At 58.7% G+C, this 20,680-nt stretch overlaps 1 protein-coding gene and 1 long non-coding RNA gene across 9 annotated transcripts in view; one reads left to right on the top strand and one right to left on the bottom strand.

Moving 5' to 3' along the window:
* Nucleotides 1–14,329, bottom strand: part of LTBP3 (latent transforming growth factor beta binding protein 3) — an 18,015-nt gene extending 3,686 nt beyond the window's left edge. The window contains exons 1-18 of one of the 3 annotated variants that reach the window (XM_082342060.1): nt 13,251–14,329; nt 10,009–10,338; nt 9,660–9,862; nt 9,363–9,468; nt 9,046–9,138; nt 8,749–8,871; nt 8,093–8,251; nt 7,821–8,006; nt 7,256–7,272; nt 7,107–7,179; nt 6,840–6,929; nt 4,901–5,026; nt 4,685–4,816; nt 4,448–4,576; nt 4,086–4,208; nt 3,724–3,846; nt 886–1,008; nt 518–637 (exon numbers count right to left, since the gene is read on the bottom strand). In XM_082342060.1, the coding sequence (XP_082198186.1) occupies nt 518–637; nt 886–1,008; nt 3,724–3,846; nt 4,086–4,208; nt 4,448–4,576; nt 4,685–4,816; nt 4,901–5,026; nt 6,840–6,929; nt 7,107–7,179; nt 7,256–7,272; nt 7,821–8,006; nt 8,093–8,251; nt 8,749–8,871; nt 9,046–9,138; nt 9,363–9,468; nt 9,660–9,862; nt 10,009–10,338; nt 13,251–14,307 (3,313 nt within the window). In that variant the 5' untranslated portion in view covers nt 14,308–14,329. Of the gene's footprint in view, nt 1–517; nt 638–885; nt 1,009–3,723; nt 3,847–4,085; nt 4,209–4,447; nt 4,577–4,684; nt 4,817–4,900; nt 5,027–6,839; nt 6,930–7,106; nt 7,181–7,255; nt 7,273–7,819; nt 8,007–8,092; nt 8,252–8,748; nt 8,872–9,045; nt 9,139–9,362; nt 9,469–9,659; nt 9,863–10,008; nt 10,339–13,250 lie in introns of all 3 variants that reach the window. The other 2 variants (XM_082342061.1, XM_082342062.1) reach the window with 2 other exon arrangements.
* LOC309605803 lies at nt 14,193–20,680 on the top strand. Of its 6 annotated transcripts, none has more exons than XR_014231545.1 (5): nt 14,193–14,330; nt 15,912–15,989; nt 16,763–18,901; nt 19,074–19,360; nt 19,631–20,680. It is a non-coding gene; the product is annotated as an uncharacterized lncRNA (long non-coding RNA). The 6 variants fall into 6 exon arrangements; XR_014231546.1 differs by lacking the exon at nt 19,631–20,680 and having other exon boundaries at nt 16,763–18,365; nt 18,845–18,901; nt 19,081–19,623; XR_014231547.1 differs by lacking the exon at nt 19,631–20,680 and having other exon boundaries at nt 16,763–18,365; nt 18,824–18,901; nt 19,081–19,623.

Below are 20,680 nucleotides of genomic sequence, written 5' to 3'. Positions count from 1 at the left end.
ACTCTCCCTTAAAATGCAACTAGCTTCTTCCGGATCTCTGTGCTTTGCAAATACTGTTCTTTGGGCCTGGAATACCATCCCATGCTTTTCTCTGCTTAGGGAATCTATTTATGCTTTAGGGAACCCTATTTATGCTTCAAGTTCCAATTCAACTGTTGGAATAAATCACTAGTCCAGACCTCTTTTGGCACCCAGCACCCTGAACTGTAAGAATCAATTTACATGTCAGTCTCCCCTAGCTGGGAGCCCTGGGTCATTGCTCAATATCTAGTATATAGCACAGAACCTGGCAAATATTAGATGCTCAGTAAACTCTTGTTGGATGAATGCATATAGGGGTGATTTGGCACATAGTAATAAGCATCGTTAATTACTGTCATTATCACTGTTGTCATTTTCAGTGAAAGAGTAGAAGGATGAGTGAGTGGATGGATGGAAAGACAGATCAGTAGTGTGTCTAGGAGATTACTGCTGCCTGCCATTGCTCCTCAGGAGCTCTCAGCCAATCCCTCCATACCTTGGCACTTCCGGCCGCCTACCAGCCGATGCCCCTGGGGACAGAGACATCGATAGGAGCCATTGGTGTTGATGCAATCACCCCCAATGCAGGCTGCGGGAAAGTCACACTCATCAATGTCTGTAGGGAATCAAAGAGGGGGAGAATCTCAGGGGCTAAGCCCAATCACACACAGCCTAAGGCTTCCAAGGCTTCCCGAAGAGCCCTGGGTAGGGCCCACACCCCAGGCCTCATCTTGGATCTGGATGGGGGCTGGCCATGGGAGTGCCTGGCTTGTTTACAGGTAGCCCCTGGGCTTGGGCCCTGGGCAGTGGAGGTCTTGGGGTAGGGAGGAACAGGTCAGCCCCCCAGCTCAAGGCCCCCCTCACCCTCACAGTGGCTCCGGTCCCTTGACAGATGGTAGCCAGAGAGGCACTGACACTGGAAGGAGCCTGGCGTGTTGGTGCAGATGCCGTTGTCACACACGTCCCCAGCCTCACACTCATCCACATCTGTGGGGCACAGGGGCTGTCAGAGGGCCAGGATGGGATGGTCTTGGGCCTCTGCTACCCTTTTCCCACTCCTGCCCATGGCCTGGAGCACCAGAGCTGAAGTGAGTGGAGCTGGAGAGAAGCATGGGACCCTCACCCCGCTCCTGTGTGGCACACTATGCCCTAACGACCAGGCCAGGTGCTGCCAGGAACCCTGGGCCACGTGTGATTCCAAAGAACTCAGGCCTCCCCATCCTTCATCTGTTCTCACCAAACAATCCCTTTCTGCCCTGGGCTTCCTTTGCCCCAACTGCTCTCACGGCTGCTCTTGCCCTTCCCCCACCTGCCATGGCTGCCTTCCTTCCCATGTAAATAAGCTCCCCTATATCTTTGGTCTCACAGAATAACTTGTTCTGCTTGTGCAGTAAAGTGACTTGGCTCTGAGAGCATGCTTCTGTGCAGTCCTTTCTGGTGGAAGCTGGTCGTTGCCCACACCCCAGACCCCTTTCAAACCACACTCTTCCTCTGAGGGGCACTTGGCCCCTACGCCAGCCTCTCTATTGCTGTCAGCACCCACCTTCCTAGCCCCTCTCCTTCTCTCTTCCTCCCCATCCTAGGAGTTTTCAACATCCATTTGGACAGCCAGGCCCAGCCTCTGACCTTACAGTCCTTCATCCGTCAGTTTCTGTGACCTTCACCTCAGTGCCAGCCACTCACTCTCGGTACAAGGGGCTGGGATCTGGCCCCTCTTGGACATCTCAGATGCAGCTTCCTTCCCACCGCCTCCGCTGTTCTCGAGCCCCCAACTCTACCTCCTCTAGCAAGGGCCCATGAACACCTCTCCTTCTTCCTCACTGGTCTGGCAAAGTCAGAGCCCTAGCCTGCTTCTCAGGACCCTGGGTGCTGAGCAAGGCTGGAGCCAGCCACCAAGCGGAGCACCTGGGCCACTCCACTCCCTCTGGCCTCCAGCCCGGCCAGATCCTCAGCGCTACCCTCTCCTCCTCCTCTCAAGCCTTGACACTGGAAAGCCCCTAGGTAGCCCCCGTGCTCTTGGGCAGTTCCAAACCTCTACTGTTCTCCTCAGCCTACAGCCTACACCCCACTCTGGTGATCCCAGGTCTCACTCCTCCTCACTTGCTGCCTGCATCTTCTGGCCTCCCGGCATGCCACGGAAGCTACCCTGCCAAGGCCACCAGGGACCTTCTCGTCTCCCCAGCTAGTTCTTATTTTACAAGAACCTCTCTGTTGCATTTACCTCATCCTCCTCTTCCCTGCATGCCTCCACTCCCCAGCTTCTCAGCTAGTGCTCCCTGGGCCCTCCCACCACCCCCGCTCCGCCATCGCCTGCTCCGATTCCCCTGCCTTCTACCGACGTGGCAGTATCCACAAGGCTCTGCCAAGGTTCCCCTCACCGGACCCACCATCCTTGACTGCACCCCAAGGCTCCACAGCTCTCCCCAGTGCCTACCCCGAGGCTCCACACACCCCCAGTGACACCCCAAGTCTCCACAGCTCCTCCCAGGGCACATCCCAAGGCTTCACACCCTCCCAGTGACACCCCAAGGCTTCACACCCCCACAATACACAGTTCCAGGTGGGTGTGTCTGGCCCAAGGTTTCCAATCAGTATGGCCCACCCTCTGCTGGCATTGCCAGCTGAAAGGCCCACAGGGACCACCCGCTCAACTGTCCAAAATGAAACTTAATGTCTTCCTTCTCAAACATGCCCCACCCCAGGGGACCCTATCCCGGTGAGCAGAACCCACTGAGTCACCCAAACTGGAAACCTGAGGATCCCTTACTCCCCTCTCTCCTTCACCTTGACATCCAGTTAATGAGCAGCCCAGGTAATGCGTTCTAATATTTCTCTAATATCACATAATCTCATGACCATCCTTAGGCCTCTATTCTCATCAGCTCCACCGCTGTCTCTGTCCTGAGTCCCCACCAGACCTCCAGTCACTCTCCACAATGGGCATCAGGGAACTTTCTAAAACAAATGGCCACTCTTGTCATTCTTCCCCTTAAAATGCTTCAGGTGCCTCCTGATATCCTCAGGGTGAAGCTCAACCTCCTGGGCGGGGCTTAGGTGGGCCCTTCAGGGGATGGGGACCTGCCCCTCACCGGCCAGCCTCAGCCCCCATCCCCTGCTTACACCTTACATTCCCTGTACACTCCGTACTGGTGTTTGCCTCTGACTTCGCTGGCGCTGAGCCTGGCATGCTCTTCCCTCTCACCTTTCTTCGCTTGGCTAACTCCTGTTGATCCTTTAAGAGCACTCAGACCTCCCCTTCTCCCAGCCCCGCTGAGGTTTCCCAGGAACACCCAAACTCCATCCAGTCCTACAGCCCTGCGCTCTACAGTTGGTGTCTATTGTTCTCCAGTTCCTCTGAATCCCAGCCCTCAGCCTTCCTCCTGATACATAAGAAACATTAGTGTCGGGGGGACTACTAACATCCCCTTTCTTTTATATCTTTTTTCCCCCCTCAAATTTAAGTAACGTGCTTTGCAAACGCAGCTTCAAGCTTTGCCTCCTCAGATCCTTCCTACGTAGAAATTCTGGTCGCCCCCTCCTCCGCCAGGTCCGCTGAGGAAACTAGTGAGTGGATCAGTGAAGGAGCGGTGTCTGTGAATTAGCTACCTCCTGCCCACCCGTCCGACAGACGGGGTGACCCAGTCCCCAGTTTCGGCGCGTGAATGGGTGGCGGGTGGCAGGGCGGGGAGGGCTGGAGCTCACCCAGGCAACTGCGGCCGTCCGGCGCGGGCGCATAGCCCTGGGCGCACGTGCAGCGAAAGGAGCCCGGGAGGTTCTCGCACCAGCCGGGAGAGCAGGGGCTGCCCTCGGCGCACTCGTTCACGTCTGCAGCGGAGAAGGCTCGCCTCGGACTCCGCCCCACCGGATGATGCACTGTGAGGGGGTGGGAGCCCCCTCCGCCCGGGATGGGGGTGCCTCTACTCCCGGGAAGGAAGACCAGTCTGGAGGTGACTCCCACCGCCATTAGCCCCGCCCCATCACAGGGGCGACTCCCGAAGGGCCCCTCCCATTTGCTTTCGAAGTCCCGCCCCCTACCCTACCCCGGACCCAGGCCTCGCCCTCACCGCGGCAGGCCCCGCCCCCCTGGCTGCGGTAGCCGGGCAGACAGGCAATGCACTTGAAGCTCCCAGGTTTGTTCTCGCATTTGCCATCCGGGCAGGAGCTAGGGTCTCGGCACTCGTCGATGTCTGCACAGTAGGGAGGAAGAGGACTCGTTTGGGGACAACGTGGCCGGCCAGGCGCTCAGGGTCCTCGGCAGGGCCTCCCTTTGTCACAAATCGACAAGTCGAAGCGGGCCCCCTGGGCTCCGGACCGAAACCTCTGAGAGGCCCAGAGCTGGGCAGAGACGGGAGTGAGGCCCTCCGCCCCCACCCCAGGCCGAGGGACCGCTGAGGACCCCCGGCGGTCTGGATGGGGTCTTCCCCACCTTCGCACACGGGCGGTCGAGAGGTTTTGAGCCGGTAGCCGGAGTAGCAGTTGCACTTGTAGTGACCGGGAAAGTTGATGCAGAAGCCGCCGTCGCCGCACAGGTGGGGCTTGGCGCACTCGTTCAGGTCTGAGCGGGAGGAGGGGAGTTCAAGGCGGCGGAGGGGATTACATGCGGTCGGGAGAGCCCCCCGGGTCCACCTGGCCCCAGCGCCACCCCCGGCCCGGCCGTGCTCACCTACGCACGAGCGCCCCCCGGCGCCGACGTGCAGGCGGTAGCCGCGGTTGCAGTGGCAGTTGTAGGAGCCGCCGGTGTTCATGCAGATGCCCCTCCCGGCGCCGCACGGCTCCGCCTCGCACTCGTTCACGTCTGAGAAGGGCGCGCGGACGGGAAGGCGTCAGAGGTCTGTCGGGAGCCAGGGCCGCCCCCGCGCCACCCACTCGCCACGCTCACCCACGCAGTAGCGGTGCTGCGGATGCGACCGGTAGCCCGGGTTACAATGGCAGGAATAGTCTGAGGGTCCCGGGACGCACTCCCCGTGGCCACAGATGTTCTGGTTCAGTCGGCACTCGTCCGTCTCTGCCGGGGTTGGGGGTGCGGCGGTAGGTCAGGGGGCCAGGCAGGGAGCATTCACTTTCTGCCATGTCCCCAGGGAGGACCTGGATAGCCCATTACTAACGACGCGGATACCTGGGCCGGGTCGCACCCTAAGCTCGGGTGCTCCAATCCTAGGATTCCCTACACCTCCATCACAGATAACCCCAACATCACAACCTCCGGTAGCCCCAAACCATGACCCCAGGTCCCTGACATCCCTATCTCCTCAACTCCAGGAAACCTTGATACTTCTATCCCCACTTATGATACCCTGACCCCAGTCACCTCAATACCTCAAACCCTGCAGCCTCACCCACACAAACATCCTCTAGATCAGTGAACCAACACCCCTTGCCTTAGGGACCTGCCCCCGCCCCCCATTCCAGAACAGTTGTTTTCCTCCCCCTCCCAAGGCAGACAGGAGCTGGTTTCCTGGGAATCCTGGCTCGCGCATGGTTGTGCCTAAGTGGTCAGATCCAGGAATCCTCCTCACCCTATTTCCTACGATTCCTAGTACTCCCTGCCTCCACCTCTCCCTCCTTGTGGTCCCTCGCCCGAGCCCTGCCCCATGCAGCCCAGGCCTTGATGCTGAACTCTACCCCCTCCCAAACACACCTGGCCAGTGGGCTCTTGCAGGCTGTTCTCTTTGAGGGCCTCTCCCTAGGCATCCTTAACACCCCCTCCTCTGAGAAGCCTCCACATGTGTCTCTTCCTCCACGTTCCCACAGCCCCCAGACTGTCCCGGGGTGGTTCCTAGCCTGTGCAGACTTCCAGGGCAGTCACCTTCCACCAGGAGCTCATCTAACCTCCGGTTTTCAACCAGACTGGTGGCTTCCTTGTGGCTTTGGAGTCCACAGAGACATGGGCTTGAATCTGGCTCAGCTGTGTGACCTGGGTCCAGTCCCTGAACCTCCCTTAGACGCAATTTTCTCATCTGGAAAACGAGGCTAACAGTGCCCACTTCACAGAGTATGAGAAGGGTAAACAGTACTTAGTATGTAAAACTCTTCAGTCAGTGCCTGGCCCAGGGCAACTGTTCAGCCATAGCTAGCAATTATTCCGATGCCCAAAACCCTGCAGACACTTCCCACAGCCTTTGGGATCAAACCCAAGCCTCTTAACAAGGCTCCCTGAGCCGGCCCTCCCCTAGTTCAGAAACACTGATCTGTGTGTGTGGTTTCTCCCCGCTCCATGAAACCAGGGTTTCATGTTTCCATGCCTTTGCCCAAACTTCTGCCCAAACTGCAATGTCCTTTTTCCCAACCCGCCCATTTCTTTCCCACTTCTCGTTGTTAATTTCTAACAATCCTTAAAGCCCTGCTCAGAAAGCCTTCTCTCATTGCCACCGTGCATATTATCACCCCCTCCCCGCCCAGACTTCCTTCCTTCTTCTCTTTTTTTCATAGCGTTTATGAGATATACTAGATTTGGACTCATTGATCTGTTTGTTGTCTGTCTACTCCACAAGGATAGGGAATTTTTGTCTGTTTTGCTTATTACTGTATCCCCAGCACTTAAACAGTGCCTACACATAGTAGGTGCTCAATAAATAGTTGTAGAATATATGAATAAATGCCTTCGTCCTGGGCTGACCACCATAATACCCGGATCAGTTGAGGGCAGAGTGGGATCTCTGCTGCACACCGAGGCTTCCACAGTGCCCAGCCCAGGGCCTGGCACACAGTAAACCCTGGATGTTTTAGTGCTCGGGAATGATTGGAGGGGGTAAGGGAGGAGAAAAACTAAGTTAGGGGCGTGGCTTACCTCGGGCATGGCCTAGGTGGGCGGGTCTTACCTGTGACCTGAGTAGGGGCGATCTCTACCGCACTTCGGGACGGGGGCAAGTCGGGCAGGAACCAGGGCGGTGAGGGCCGGGAGATCAGCTCTGCAGGCAGCAGGGCACACTCATCAGCTGGTGAGGAAGCTGAGAGCGCCGCCCCTCTCTCCGCAGGTCACCCGCTGGGAACTTCACACCCAGCTTCACCGCCCCCTGGTGCCTAGACTGTGAACTTCCCCGGCAGTGACAGCCCTTGAGGACTGGTTCCTACGGTGCCCAGCTCACCAGGGTAGGGCCGGGCAGGAGATGTGGTGACAGTCGGGTGGCTCTGCTGCGCGGACTGCTCTTCGATCACTGGCTGCAGGCGACAGCAACATGAGCCCTCTGTGTCTCCTTGGCCTCCCTGCCCCTCCCACATGGGCTCTCATACTCACTGAGTCTGTGCTCACCCCTAGAAGGGAAGAAGATGGGGCCGTTAAGTGTTGGGCTGGGAGAAGGGAGTCAAGTCTGGGATTGGCACTTGGGTATTTGTGGTCAGGGTCCCTAAGAGTTCAACGATCATGTCTCTGGATCAAGCATCAAGGGTTAGATCCTGAGGTCAGAGAGTGTTTCCATCACAGGTCAGCGAAGCAATGGTTGGACAAGGTCCTTGGCTTGGGGGGTTATAGCCAGGGTCAAATCCCTGGATCAGCGGTCAGAAGGTCAGATCTAGGGGCAGCATTTGAGCTGCATTAGTGCCCTGGTCTGGAAATCAAAGGGGTCCTGGGGTCAGAGGATTGAATCTGGAGGGCAATAAATGGTCAAATTCTGTTGATCAGGGGTTAATTCTGGGGTTAGTTACAACATTGGTTAGGGGTCAGAGTATCAGCTCTGGGGGTCAGTGCTGGTCTGGGACTAGGAGTTAAAGGTTAGACTCAGGTCATATCTGTGGATCAAGGGTCAAGGTGTCAGACCTAGGGGTTCAGCAACTGTCAGGTAACAGGAGGGGTCAGGCCAGACCTCTCTCTTCCTCTGTGTCCTCAGGTGGTGGTGCCCGGCTGGGGCTCTCAGGGAGCTGCTGGGGCTTGGGTGGCCCATCAGGGTGCAGGAAAAGGGAAAAGTCACTTTCACCCTGAATGGTGAGCGTCTGGTGGGAGGTGAGGATGTGGTACCCCTTCCCAGCTGGACAGATCTCCTTGAAGGCAGCTGTGGCCAGAGCAAGGGGCAGAGAAGTGAGCACTTCCTGGATAGGCACACAGACAGCCCCCCAGCCACAAATGCCCCAGGCTCACCAGTGCCATCAGCTGGGCAGCGCTGGCACCTGGTGCCCCAGGCCTTGCCGACACTGCAGCAGCAGAGTTGGCGGGTGAGGCGCGTGGTCAGCGGGTGCTGGCACTGGTGCTCAGGGCTCACCAGGCGGAAACATAGGCTCTTCTCCTCCGGCTTGTCCGCTGCAGGGGCCAGTGGTGGGCATGGGCATCTGGGCCTGAACACTGCCCACATCCCCCTTCCCATCTGCTCCAGACCTTGCCTCTCTGGCCCAGACAACGCTTAATCCTCATGTGGCCCCTGATCGCACATGACCCTGAGTTCATGTGACCCCTGAAACCTGTGTTATTCTGACCTCATGTAACACCCGAAACTTCGGTGACCACTGACCCCATTGACCCCTGATTCTAGCTGCTCTAGACTTTATCCCTCCCACTCATCAAGCCCATGGTCTCATATGACCTTGACTCCATATAATCCCCGACCCCATGCGACCTCTAACCCCAGATCTCATGCGACTCCTGAACCCACTGATCCCTGACCCTATCTGCTCTGGGCCTTGTTTCACCTGCAGTCAACCCTTGACCCCACTCTGACTTCTGTGACCTCTGATCCTTACTGTTTGGAGGCTTACCCTCCCACCCATGCTTTGTGACCTCCAAGGATCCCCCAGTCTCACCAATGCACTGTGTGCGGGAGGGGCCCAAGCTATGGCCAGGTGGGCAGACACAGCGATAGGAGCCAGGGTTGTTGAGGCAGTCACCATGGCGACACATGCCTGGCATCGCGCACTCATTGATGTCTGTGGTAAGTGAGAGTTTGGTCCCTCCAGTCTGGGGCCATAGGGTGACAGCAAGCTGCTCCAAGAACCTCAGGGTTCTGCCCCTGCCCCATCTCCCCCCTCGTCCACCGTAGGACCTCCCCCAGTGACAACTGGCCTACCCCTCCAGCCCACAGAATCTCCAGCTGGCCGTACCCTGGCAGTGTGTGCTGTTGAGCCTCTTGTAGCCCTGGGGGCAGTCAGCGCCCACCTCCCCACGTACAGGCCCTGGCTTCTGCACCCCTGTGTCTGCAGAGAGAGGAGAGCATGGCAGGAGAGGAACTTGGGGGGCCTGCAGAGAGGGAAGGGAGGGCACTGGGGACAGGCAGGGTGGGACGCTGAGGGGAATTGGGTGGGCAGTGAGAGGCTCAGGCTGCTTGGACTGGGGTCTCCCACTGCAGGGCTGAGAGGCCTGTCGGTGGAGCCACCCTGTGGGGAGTGGGAGGGAGATCTCACTGAGCCGAGGCACTCACACTGCAGCTGGGGGCACTTGTGGCACTTGCTCTGGCCCCAGGCTGTGCCGATGCTTCCACAGCAGTCTTCCTGCTTGGTGAGGCCGGGGAGGGGATTGCTGCCACACTAGGGAGAGGAGTGTGGACAGGGGGCGGTCACAGGGTGCCCAGCCCCCACCTGGCCTCCCTCCTGAGGCCCTTTTCCTCCGCCACTCAACCTGCAGGACACCCCTAGTTTTGAGCAATCCGGGTGGGTTGGAACAGGGCAGCCCTGAGAGAGTGAAGCGCCGGTCCAGCGGCGACTGTGGATTCACTCACGGGCTGCTTGGGCAGCGTGTCCTGGAAGCAGCGGCCCAGGGGCTTCTGGGTGGGTGGCCGAGGATGCGGGGGCTTGGGGTGCGGCAGCAGGTGCTGGGAGGGCGCCGGGCCCTCGGCGTTGGGCCCTTCGATGCGGTGCACTTGGACGGAGGCCTCGGGCGGGTGGTGGACGCGCACGTTCACCACAGGGGGTGGGGCCTGCACTGGGGGGCGGGGCACAGCGGCCTCAGGGCTGCCCCGCAGCGCTGGTTGGCAGTGCGGCGGTCCTCCAGGGCTGGCCTCGGCCCGGGACCCGCCACCCTAGTGCCCGCCCACCTCGGCCTCCCGGGGTCTGCCCGTTGCCTGGTACCTTCCGCTGAGATCTGTCCTGGCCCGAGGGGCACCAGGAAGGCTGCATGCTGGGCAGGGGGCCCCTCACCCGGCCCCGGCGGATCGGCGATCACCTGGACCGCGTAGATGGCGTGCTTGCTGGCCACAGACTCGCCTTCCGGAGCCAGGGGAGGCAGCGCGCCTGTGGACAGGGCCCCAGCCCGACCAAGCCCAGGGCCTGAGCCGCCAGCACCCCCGCCAGTTCCTCCAGCGGGCACCTGGCAGAAGCGACCGGTGAAGTCCGGGGGACACAGGCACTGGTTTCGGGAGGAGCACTGGCCACCGTTCATGCAGGGCAGAGGGCACACCACTGGGGAGGAAAGGTGGATCAGGGCCCAGGCAGACCCCTGTCCCCAGCCCCCAGGCCCAGTCCCTCACCCGCATCCTGTCTCTTCCCCTCCTCCCTACTTCCTTGCCACCCACTAGTTCTGTCCTCCCTGGGAAGCTGGTTTTTGTAACACATCACACACACACACACACACACACACACACACACACACACACACACACAGAAACTACCCTCTAAGTCCCCCAACATCCTTATACCCATGGGGCCACTGGAGTCTTAAGTCTTGGACTTAAATCCTAGCTAGGAGGCCATGTGCCAACTGTGTGGCCCTGAGCAACTTACTTCCCCTCTCTGTGCCTCACTGTCCTCATTTGTAGGACTGTCCTGTCTATTAAATGGGGCAATGCCTGTACAAATGCTTAGCATAGTGCCTAATACACAGTGGGTCCTTAATAAGTAGTAGCAAATGATGATGATGATGATGATGGAATAGCCTTTCCCTCCCCTTAGGCCTTTCCTGGAAATCCAGTCTCTCTCTGGTGCTTCCTCCTCCTCACCCCTAAATTCTTCACCTGATTCAGCCCTCTCTGGGCTCTCCCTCCCTCTCTTTGTCTTGCCATCCCAGGGCCCACACCTCACCATTGCCAACTTGAGCTATCCCTCTCCGGGACCTCCCTTAAGCACCTCCACCCAGGGGACCCTGTCAGAAATGAGCATCTTGCCTCCCCACCTCCACTTGGCCTTGAACCACCCCCGGGAATCCCCACCTGCCCAGTCACTCACAACTGAGCCTTGATACTCCATCGCTCCTGCTCCCACTCCGGCCAGTTCTGGCCTCTGTAATATCTCATAATCCATCTTCCCTCCTCCCCATGCCCTCTGCCACTCCCCTGCCTGTCAACATCCCAAGCGCCCCCAGAGAAACTTGCTTCAGGCAAAGCTCTGCCACAGTCACACCCCTGCTCACAGCTTGCTTCCTTGCCCTCCGTGGCCCAGAAGGAACCTTCTTTCAGCCCATCCCCCCCTGCTCTTTCCATGTGCACCCTATGCTCCAGGACTCATCTCCCGTCCCCTACAAATGTACCACATCTTCTGCCTCCCTGGCTTTAATCATGCCTTTCCCACCCCCTCAGAGCCTTGTCCCCCATCTCTGCATATTCACATCTTATCCTTCCAGGCTCAGCTCCTCCCCCAGGAAGAGAGCCTTTCTTCAGATCCTACCCACCCTCTGCCTCAGCTCTGGGTGCCAGAGGAGGTGCTGGGGGAATAAATGAAGGAGTGACTCAGTGAGAGGATAGGATCTCTGTCTTTCTGTCACACACTCATATCCGAAATCCAGCCTTGGGGACCCGAGCTCACACACCAGGCCCAGCCCCTCTCCTGCCTGCCACATGGCTGCCCTCACTTCCCAGGATGGGAAGATGGGGCTGAGGCTCTCTGGACACCTGAAGGGACTCAGAGGGATGGCCCACATGCATGGCCATCGGGGCCTGGCTAAGAGCATCCCAGCCCAGCCCAGCCCATCCTGCCCGGCCTCTTGGGGCCAGTCTCTCAGGGCAGAAGGGGTGTGTCCTGGGCCGGGGGAGGCAGGATCCTCTCCTTCCTGCCTCCCAATGAGTCACCCATAGCGGTAAGGGTGACCTCCCTGTGACACCCGCCCACTGTGGCCTGGGCGCCGAGCCTGGGGGATGTGGGCAGCACGGATGGAGACAGCAGCCTGGGCAGGATGGCCAGGGGGCTTGGGAGGCCGGGCCCACGTACACTCACATGCACAGCCATCTCATCACACACACATGCATAGACTCATTCTAACACCAACACAGGCTTACATAAACACTCCCATAGTGATTGCAGACATGCACCCAAGACAACACAAAGAAACAAGTACTTGATCCCAGTGTGCCACTCCAAAGCCGGGCATACCCCCGTGGGTGTGTCACGTGCAAGCGTGCACGTGCACTCTCGCACACAGACACACATGCACGTCTCATGAGAACCCCACATCTGTGGGGTTCCTCAGGTGTGAGTGGGTACATGAGTACAGGAATGTGTAAGAGGGGCTGTTTTGCTGGTGCCATCCTGGGCCTGGCCTAATTACCCTGTCCAGGAGGGTAATTACTGCTGGGATACCTCCCCCAGCCTGGCCCACAGGGCCCTGAGGGAGGAGAGCTGAGCCCAGGCCTGGCCCTCTGAAGAGAGATGTTGGGGAAGGGGTGGACTCCAGGTGGAATTGGGAAGTTATGACGGCTTGTTGTGGGGGAGACTCTGAGGTAGAGCTGTTAAGATTTATGGGGGAAGCATAGATGGGGCATCAGGAAGAGGAGAGGCTGAGGACCCAAAACAGCCCCTACCTCCAGGCCTGCTCCCCACTTGTTAGGCCTCAACACCCCTCCCCTCTAAGACCTTGCCAGTAACTAATTCCCTCACTCCCAGCCCTGACCTCAGCTCCTCCTCCCAGAGAATGCAGGTGTCTACCACTGGCAGGCCCCACTTTAGATAGTTTTTAAAGACTTTTCCTGTTTCTTCCAGCAAGACTGTTTCTTGGGGGAATACTTATCCCTTCTCTGAGACCTCCTGCCCCCGGCTCACATCCCTCAAAAGCCCCTGCTGCTGACCCTGACTCCCTGTCAGGACCCAGCACTTTCCTAGAGGCCTGTGTCATCCAGGACCCCAGCATCACCCCACACCTTAGGCCTCAGCGCCAGCCCAAAGCTGTGAAGTCCCGGCTTCCATGCAGCCCTCCCAGCTCTGGCCCCAGCACTCCAGCCTCCCAAGCCCCCTGAAGCCCCTGGGGCCCCAGGCCCTCAGGCTCTGCTCTCTGAACCCACGACCCCCAGGGTCACGTGGCCTACGTGGCTTACGCTGCCATGTACCCCGCATTTGTCCAGGTGCCTGCCTTCCCCGCTCCCCCTGCCCGTGTCCCCGGCCCTCACCCACGCGGAAGCCGGAGCCCGTGAGCGTATCGGTGCTGTGGCCGTTCTCTCCGATGAGCGTCATGTTGGAGCCCTGCTGACAACTGTCCCGACACTGGCCCTTGAGACAGGTCCGCTTGCAGATCACCGGCGCAAAGACCACCTTGAAGCGCTCGCGGGCCAGCGCCCCGCCCCCGCCAGCGCCCCTCTCGCCCGCCGGCCCCCCCTCGGCCCCGCCGCCCGGGCCCAGCAGCAGCAGCAGCAGCGCCAGCAGCCCCGCCGCCCCCGCCCCGCGCATCTCAGGGGCCAGGCCGCCAGCAGCCCCACGGGGCCCGGGCATCCGGGGCCGCAGGACCCGGGGGGCGCGCCCGGGCAGGGGCGATGGTCCCGGCGCCCGAGGGGAACAGCAAGCCGGGAGCCCCGGGAGAGGAGTAGAGAGGGCAGCGAGGGAGAAGATGGGAGGAAGCGCGCGGGGAGGGGACAGCAGGCGCGGGCGCGGGCCCAGTGAGAGGCAAAGAGATGGAGGCTGGACTGCGGGGAGCCCAGAAACTTCCACCGCTCCGGGAAGGAGCCCAGCCACGAGCCGAGGCCGAGGGCCTGCGGAGGCCCCAACCTGAGGCCGGAGCGAGGAGGCCGGAGCAAGTTGAGGCGGAGAGGAGGAGCGAGGGGAGAGGAAGGCCGGGCGGCCGGCCCGCTCCGCGCCTCCCCCGGCCGGGCTGGGCTCCCGCGGCCGCCGGGAAGCAGGGAGCGCGCGGGGCGGACTCAGGGAGAAGTGAGCAGTTGTTTTCCCTGGCTGGAGCGCGGCGCGGCGGCGGCGAGGGGGGCTGGGATGCTGGCCCCGAGCCAGGGAGACAGTTTTTTTCTGTTTAAAGCGTCGTCGCTGCCGCCTGGGGGAGCGAGGGTGTGCAGGCGGGTGGAGGCTGGGGGGCGGTCCCCGCCCCAGATGCCCGCCCCGCTGGAACCCGCCGCGGCCGCGCTGGGCCCGCTCCAGAGAGCCCTCACCTGGGACCGCTGGCCGCCCCGCCGGATTCCTCCGGGCGGGGCTGGAAGGCCCGCGCCCACCTCCGCCCGGCAGCATCAAAGTGGGAAACCGAGGCTGGGGTAGGAAGATGGGCCTTGCCCCAGGGTCGCGCGGATGGTGGGAGCAGGTGGGGCTGGAACCCACGCCTCTCAGCCCTGGCGCAGCCTCCCTTGCACATGTGGGGGGTCTCACCACCCCGAAGTCACTTCTTATTAGTACTGGTCCACTCCCCCTGGAGGAGAGGACTCGAGGTGGGGGCACCCCTTAGCCAGGGCCCCAGCGGGGTCCCAGGAAGAAGCCCGCGGGGTCCAGAAAAGGAGCAGATAGAACAAAGCTTGAAATCCAGGTTCCCTGCCAACCCCCCTCTAAATGGCTTCCTGGTGCCCACCCTGCCCCCACCCCTTCGCCTTGTCTGGCCGGGCTGGCGGGGCTGGCTCTGGGCCTCAGACACTCTGGAATCGCCAAGGTCTGAGCTCAGGGCCTGGCCCCCTTCCCAGGCTAACAGCCGGCAGGAGGGGGGTGATCCTTGAGGGCCCCAGGGCTGGGGAGGGGCACAGCAGGGCCCCAGGGCAGGGGTTGGCAGGGGCTGGCGGGGGGCCTTGAGTTTGGTCAGGACTGGAGAGGAGCCAGGCCTGTCCGCTAGTCTGGAAGGGAGGCCCTTGAGGGCTGCAGTGCCCTGGGCCCCAGGCCATATCCCGGGGACCTAGCCAGGAGACCCCAGGATTCAGTCTCTGACTCACAGAACTCAGCAGGGGGTGGGTGTGACCAGGGTACATTCAGAGTGGGACACAGCCAAGTCAGGGTGACACTCTCTCTCCGAGGGGAACGGGGGCTGCAGTCTGACTGAGGGAAAGGGGGTTCAGGGACTTGCCTCCAGGCACACCTGTGCAAGGAACTCATGGTTTTCACTTTGAGGGTGGGCTCATTTGGGGGAACTGAGGGAGACTCTTTGGTGGACCCCTGCCCGAATTGCTCAGTGGGCTCAGGCCCTGTTCACATAGGCAGGTATTGCAGAGGTAGGATGGGGGCAATCCCATGTCCCCAGGGGGGCTGGGAGGGTGTGTAAGGGCTGCCCGCACACTCCCTCGGGGCTCTGGTCCCACACTGAGGCAGGGAATAGTACTGAGTGCTCACCACTTGCCACGTGTAGGGCTGAGCATTTTCTAGTCATTTTTCCCCCATACTCATCTGAACCTGGCCCTTGGAGCACAGCATAAACAGACCAGGGTTAGAGTCCGAATCTCTCTGAGTCTCAGTTTTCTCACCTGTAAAATGGGGATCTATTCATTCAACAGACTAGGAACCTCCCGCGTGCTCCTGCTAACAAGTAGAACCAATCTCTGCCCTGCTGGAGCTTCTGTACTGGAGGAGACAGACATATGACAAATCAATTCATACGTGGCTGAGGCTGGGACAGAGGTCGGTGCTGGAACAGAGAAGACTAAGGAGCTGGGAACAAGAGAGGTGGTGGGACCTGGAGGTCCAGGAAGCCCCTCTGACAAAGGGACTTTTAAACCAGGAGCTGGAGGAGGAGCAGGAGTTAACAGCCAGGCGGGGGGAAGCCTGTAGGAGGCCCGAGGAGTCAAGGGGCCTGTGTTGAGGAGACAATTTACACAGGGGCATGCGGGGTGAAGGGTAGGAAAGAGATTCATTTCTTCTAGGAGCTGAGAGAAGGCCAGCGGAGCAACGGGGTGGGGAGGCGGAGAGAGAGCATCCGGAGGCGGAGGCGGGAGGCCATGGTGAGGAATCTGAGTTTTATTTTCATTGCCACGGGGCTGTATCAGAGCAAGAGGGGGTGCTGATGCCATCATCCCAGGAGAGAGGACTCGGCTTGGACGCGGTGGAGATGTGTTTGAGGGGTGGAATCTAGAGACTAGGTGAAGTGGAGGGTACGCAAGAGGCGGGTGGTGTGAATGGCTCCCAGGTGTCTGGCCTGAGCCCCTGGATGGGTGAGGAAGGCGGCAGAAGAGAGGGAGACCTGGGGGAGAGTGTGGGGCTCTGTTTGCAGCTTGCCGAGTTTGAGATGCTTGTGTCATCCACGTGGAGACGTCTCAGTCCAGGGGTCTGGAGCTCAAACAGAATGTCTGCCCTGGAGACACAGACTTGGGGTCCTCAGCATACAGGGGCATTTATGGCCGTGGGAAAGGGTGGGCTCGGCTGGGGAGAGAAGAGGGCCCAAGGCGAACCAGGGAGGTCACCACTCCCAGATCAGAAAGAGGAGGCAGAGTCAGAAGTGACTTAGAAGGAGCAGCTGGAGGGAGCGGAGAGAGGAAAACCAGGAGTGTGATGCAGGAAGAGCCAAGAGGAGCGCGCGTTTTGGGAGGAGGGCATGGCCAAGGGTGTCTAATGCTGCTGAGAGTAGGACGGGGGGAAGGCAGCCCTTGTTCGGGGGCTGTTGAGGGGACTGAGCCACCGGGAGCCGTGAGGGCAAGCACCCAGCCCAGTGCTTGGCACATAGTGAGTGCTCTGCAAGTTTACCTACTGTCATTACCAAACTCCTTCCTCTCATCAGGAACCCAGCAGTGGGCACCCTCATGTGGGTGACGAACATTCACCTAAGTCTGGAGCCACAGGAGCTGGAGCTGGAAGGGGCGCTGCCCTGGGGAGCTGCAGCCTTCAGCACAATTCAGTGGAACCTGCCCTCTTGCAGCCTGCGGGGAGGGAGCTGCGGAAATAAATATTACCCCAGTCTCCTCCTGTCCAGCTGGGCCCCCCAGGGGCCGAACCCCAAAGGAAGCCCGAGGGCAGGGAGGCTGGGGAGGGAACAGAGCAGGCAAGGTGAGCCTCGGGGCATGAGGCAGGGCGGACAAGGATGCAGAGTGGATCCGCAGGGCTCCTGCGACAGTCCAGCACAGGTAGTGTCCATGGCCTGTCCACCTTTTCTCTCCGCATCTCCTGTGTCACCACACCCAGCCACCCCATCTTCCTAGAATCGACCAGCATGCCTCCTAGATGTAAGTTCTCCTGCAAGTCCAAGGAGACCATGACCTCCGTGGTCAGTCCAGATCACTTCTGTTGCCTAACGGGTCTCCCCACTGCCATTTCTGCCTGGTCCTGTCCCTCCTCCACCTGGTGCCAGAGTCACCTCTTAAAACCTAATTCCAGGGCTTCCCTGGTGGCTCAGTGGTTAAGAATCCACCTGCCAATGCAAGGGACATGGGTTTGATCCCTGGTCCGGGAAGATCCCACATGCCGCAGAGTAACTAAGCCTGTGCGCCACAACTACTGAGCCTGCGCTTCAGCGCCCGCGCTTCAGAGCCCGCGAGCCACAACTACTGAAGCCCGCGCGCCTAGAGCCCGTGCTCCACAGCAAGAGAAGCTACTGCAATGAGAAGCCTGCGCAGCGCAACGAGGAGTAGCCCCCGCTCGCTGCAACTAGAGAAAGCCCGCGTGCAGCAACAAAGACCCAATGCAGCCAAAAATAAATAAAAACAAACAAACAAACCTCCCCCCTTAATTCCAGGGACTTCTCTGGTGGCGCAGTGGTTAAGACTCTGCACTCCCAATGCAGGGGGCCCGGGTTCGATCCCTGGTCAGGGAACTAGATCCCACATGCATGCCGCAAGTAAGGGTTCACATGCCACAACCAAGGAGCCCGCCTGCTGCAACTACGAGCCAGCGCAACCTAATTAATTAATTAATTAATTAATTTTTAAAAACCCAACAAAAACCTAATTCCAACCACGATCCTTCTCGGCTTAAAAAACCTCCAACCATTAATTAAAAAATAAAAAACAACAGCAACAACAAAACAAAACCGTCCAGCAGCTTCCGTCTGCTCACCTGGGCCTGCAGGGTCCTCGGCGTGGCTGGCCTGATCCTTCATGTCTTGGGGTCCTGCCTCCAGAAGGCATTTCTCTAAAACAGCTGCCCCCGGCCCTTTGGGTCACATCCCCGCTTTGTCTCCTGCTGGTCTTCAGCACAGCCTGAAACATTCTTCTTCGTGGGCTTGGTTACTTACGGTGCATCTCACCGCCCTCCCAGGGAGGTACAACCTTGCCTCCAGACCCTAGTACAGGGCCTGGCACGCAGAGGGTGCTGAAGTTTGTTGACTGACTGAATGGACTGAGACCACGGAACTCTGAAAGACGAAACAATTAGACTTGCATCATCTGGTGAGTAAGATGTGGGGATTGAACTTAAGCCGGCCTGATTCAAAACCTACACAGTGCTCCTGGAAGGGAGGAATGAGAGGGGTCCCACAAATGTCCTAAAGATAGGAGGGCAATGAGGGGCTTTGCTGGAATGTGGCAAGGAAGAACCTTGGGACCACAGCCCCGGGGAATGATCAGACTGCTTAAATGTTAGGGAAGGGTTCCTTTGTGCAGAGGGGTTCTTGAGGCCCAGAGATGGCAAGGGACTTGGCCAAGGTTGCATGGCTGGTTAACGGCAGAGCCAGAACTCAAACCCAGGGCTCCCAATGCCTCCTTAGGGGAACTGGCTGGACGAGGCAGCAGCAGCCTGCGTAAGGGAAGTTTCATTTCAGGAGGCAGCATAACACGGTGGTGGTTTTCTGGCATTCGATCTTCCTGCACCAGCTGTGTGCATTGGGGAAATTCTTCATCTCCTCTAGGCCTCCTTTCCTCATTTTTAGACAAGGAAGCAAAGGAGCTGACATTCATGTAGCCCTTTGTTGGATGCTGGGCACACGGTAAGTCCTCAGTATACGTTAGCTCTTTTCATCATTATCTGGGTCTGGGGTCCACAGTGGGCTGTGGGTGGGAGCTGGCTGCTTGGGGGGAGAGGGAGAATACCATTGAAAGAGGGCTGACCGTGCGCCAGGCTCTGTGTCACCTCTCTGAGTTCTGAATGTCTTTGGGAAGCTTCTAGGCTCTAAAGAAAGAAATGGCTCCAAGGGTTGTAGGTTCTAAAGATGACGGAAGTTTCAGAAGCCTGGAGGGGACCATTCTGCCCTGAAGCATTTCTCTCCAAAGACACTTTACTGAAAGTGACTGTCACTGAGCCCCTCTGACGTGCCCCTACTGTGATGAAGGGCACTGAGAGATGGGATTGGAAAACGCAATGAACCAATGTTCATGCTTGACGAGTCAGAGAGGATCTTCAGCCCTGCCCCTCGTCTCCACCTTCTGAACCCAGGAAAAGTCCACTGGTGAGAATCCAGCTCTGGACGTGCGCTGACCAGATGGGGTCACAGCCCTGCCACATCCCAGCAGGGTGACTGTGACTAAATCTCTTAACATGTCCAGGCTTCAGCTTCTCCATCTGCACATTGGGAGACATAACTCACAGACTTGTCCTGAGGATTAAAGGAGATAATTCAAGCTCTTAGTATAGTGCCCGGCCCCAAGAAAAAAATACACCAAAAGTTGAGTATTATTATTTTTGCTACTGTAACATCTAGTCCTTTCTTGTTTCCCAGAAACGTCAGGTCAATTCACATTGCAGTGAAAGACAAGAAGAAAAGTCGACCCCTTTTGGAGGCCTGTTGCCGTGATGATAAAATAATGCCAGTAACGATTTTCAGAGCCTCGGCTACACAGCATAGGCCACTCGTTGCCATGTGAACCTGACCCACCAGATAAGGCAGTCAAGGGGGACCTGTAACTGAGCTGTGTGTGAATATGCTGCCGTGGGGTGTGCTGTTACTCAGGGACAGGCCTAACTACTGCCACATCCACTGTGCCACAGGTAGGGACAGATGTTGGGCTGGCTCACATGAGGGTAGGGAAGGGTCCCACACTTCCCAAACAGCTAGTCTACCCACCGTTACTGGTCTGAATGGGCTTTCCCACCAGCACTTCTGAGACCTTCTATGTGCTTGCTCCCTTGTCAAGGACTATGATGGGTCTGAGGTTTTTTTGTTTAATTTTTTATATATTTATTTTATTTTATTTATTTGGTTGCACCAGGTCTTAGTTGCAGCAGGCAGGCTCCTTAGTTGTGGCTTGTGAGCTCCTTAGTTGCAGCATGGGAACTCTTAGATGTGACATGCATGTGGGATCTTGTTCCCCGACCAGGGATTGAACCCAGGCCCCCTGCATTAGGAGTGCGGAGTCTTTTTTTTTTTTTAATTTATTTATTTTGGCTGCGTTGGATCTTCGTTGCTGCGCGCGGGCTTTCTCAGTTGCGGGGAGCGGGGGCTACTCTTCATTGCGGTGCGCGGGCTTCTCATTGCAGTGGCTTCTCTTTGTTGCGGAGCACAGGCTCTAGGCATGTAGGCTTCAGTAGTTGAGGCATACGGGCTCAGTAGTTGTGGCTCGCGGCTCTAGAGCACAGGCTCAGTAGTTGTGGTGCATGGGCTTAGTTGCTCCGCGGCATGTGGGATCTTCCTGGACCAGGGCTCGAACCTGTATCCCCTGCATTAGCAGGTGGATTCTTAACCACTGTGCCACCAGGGAAGTCCAGGGTCTGAGGTTTTACCTTACTTGCAAACACAAGTGAGCCTGCCACAGGTTCGTGCATGGTGGCA

This window comes from Balaenoptera borealis (assembly GCF_965194805.1).
Source record: "Balaenoptera borealis genome assembly, chromosome: 11".
Lineage (NCBI taxonomy): Eukaryota > Metazoa > Chordata > Mammalia > Artiodactyla > Balaenopteridae > Balaenoptera > Balaenoptera borealis.
This window is presented reverse-complemented; position numbering and strand designations above follow the sequence as displayed.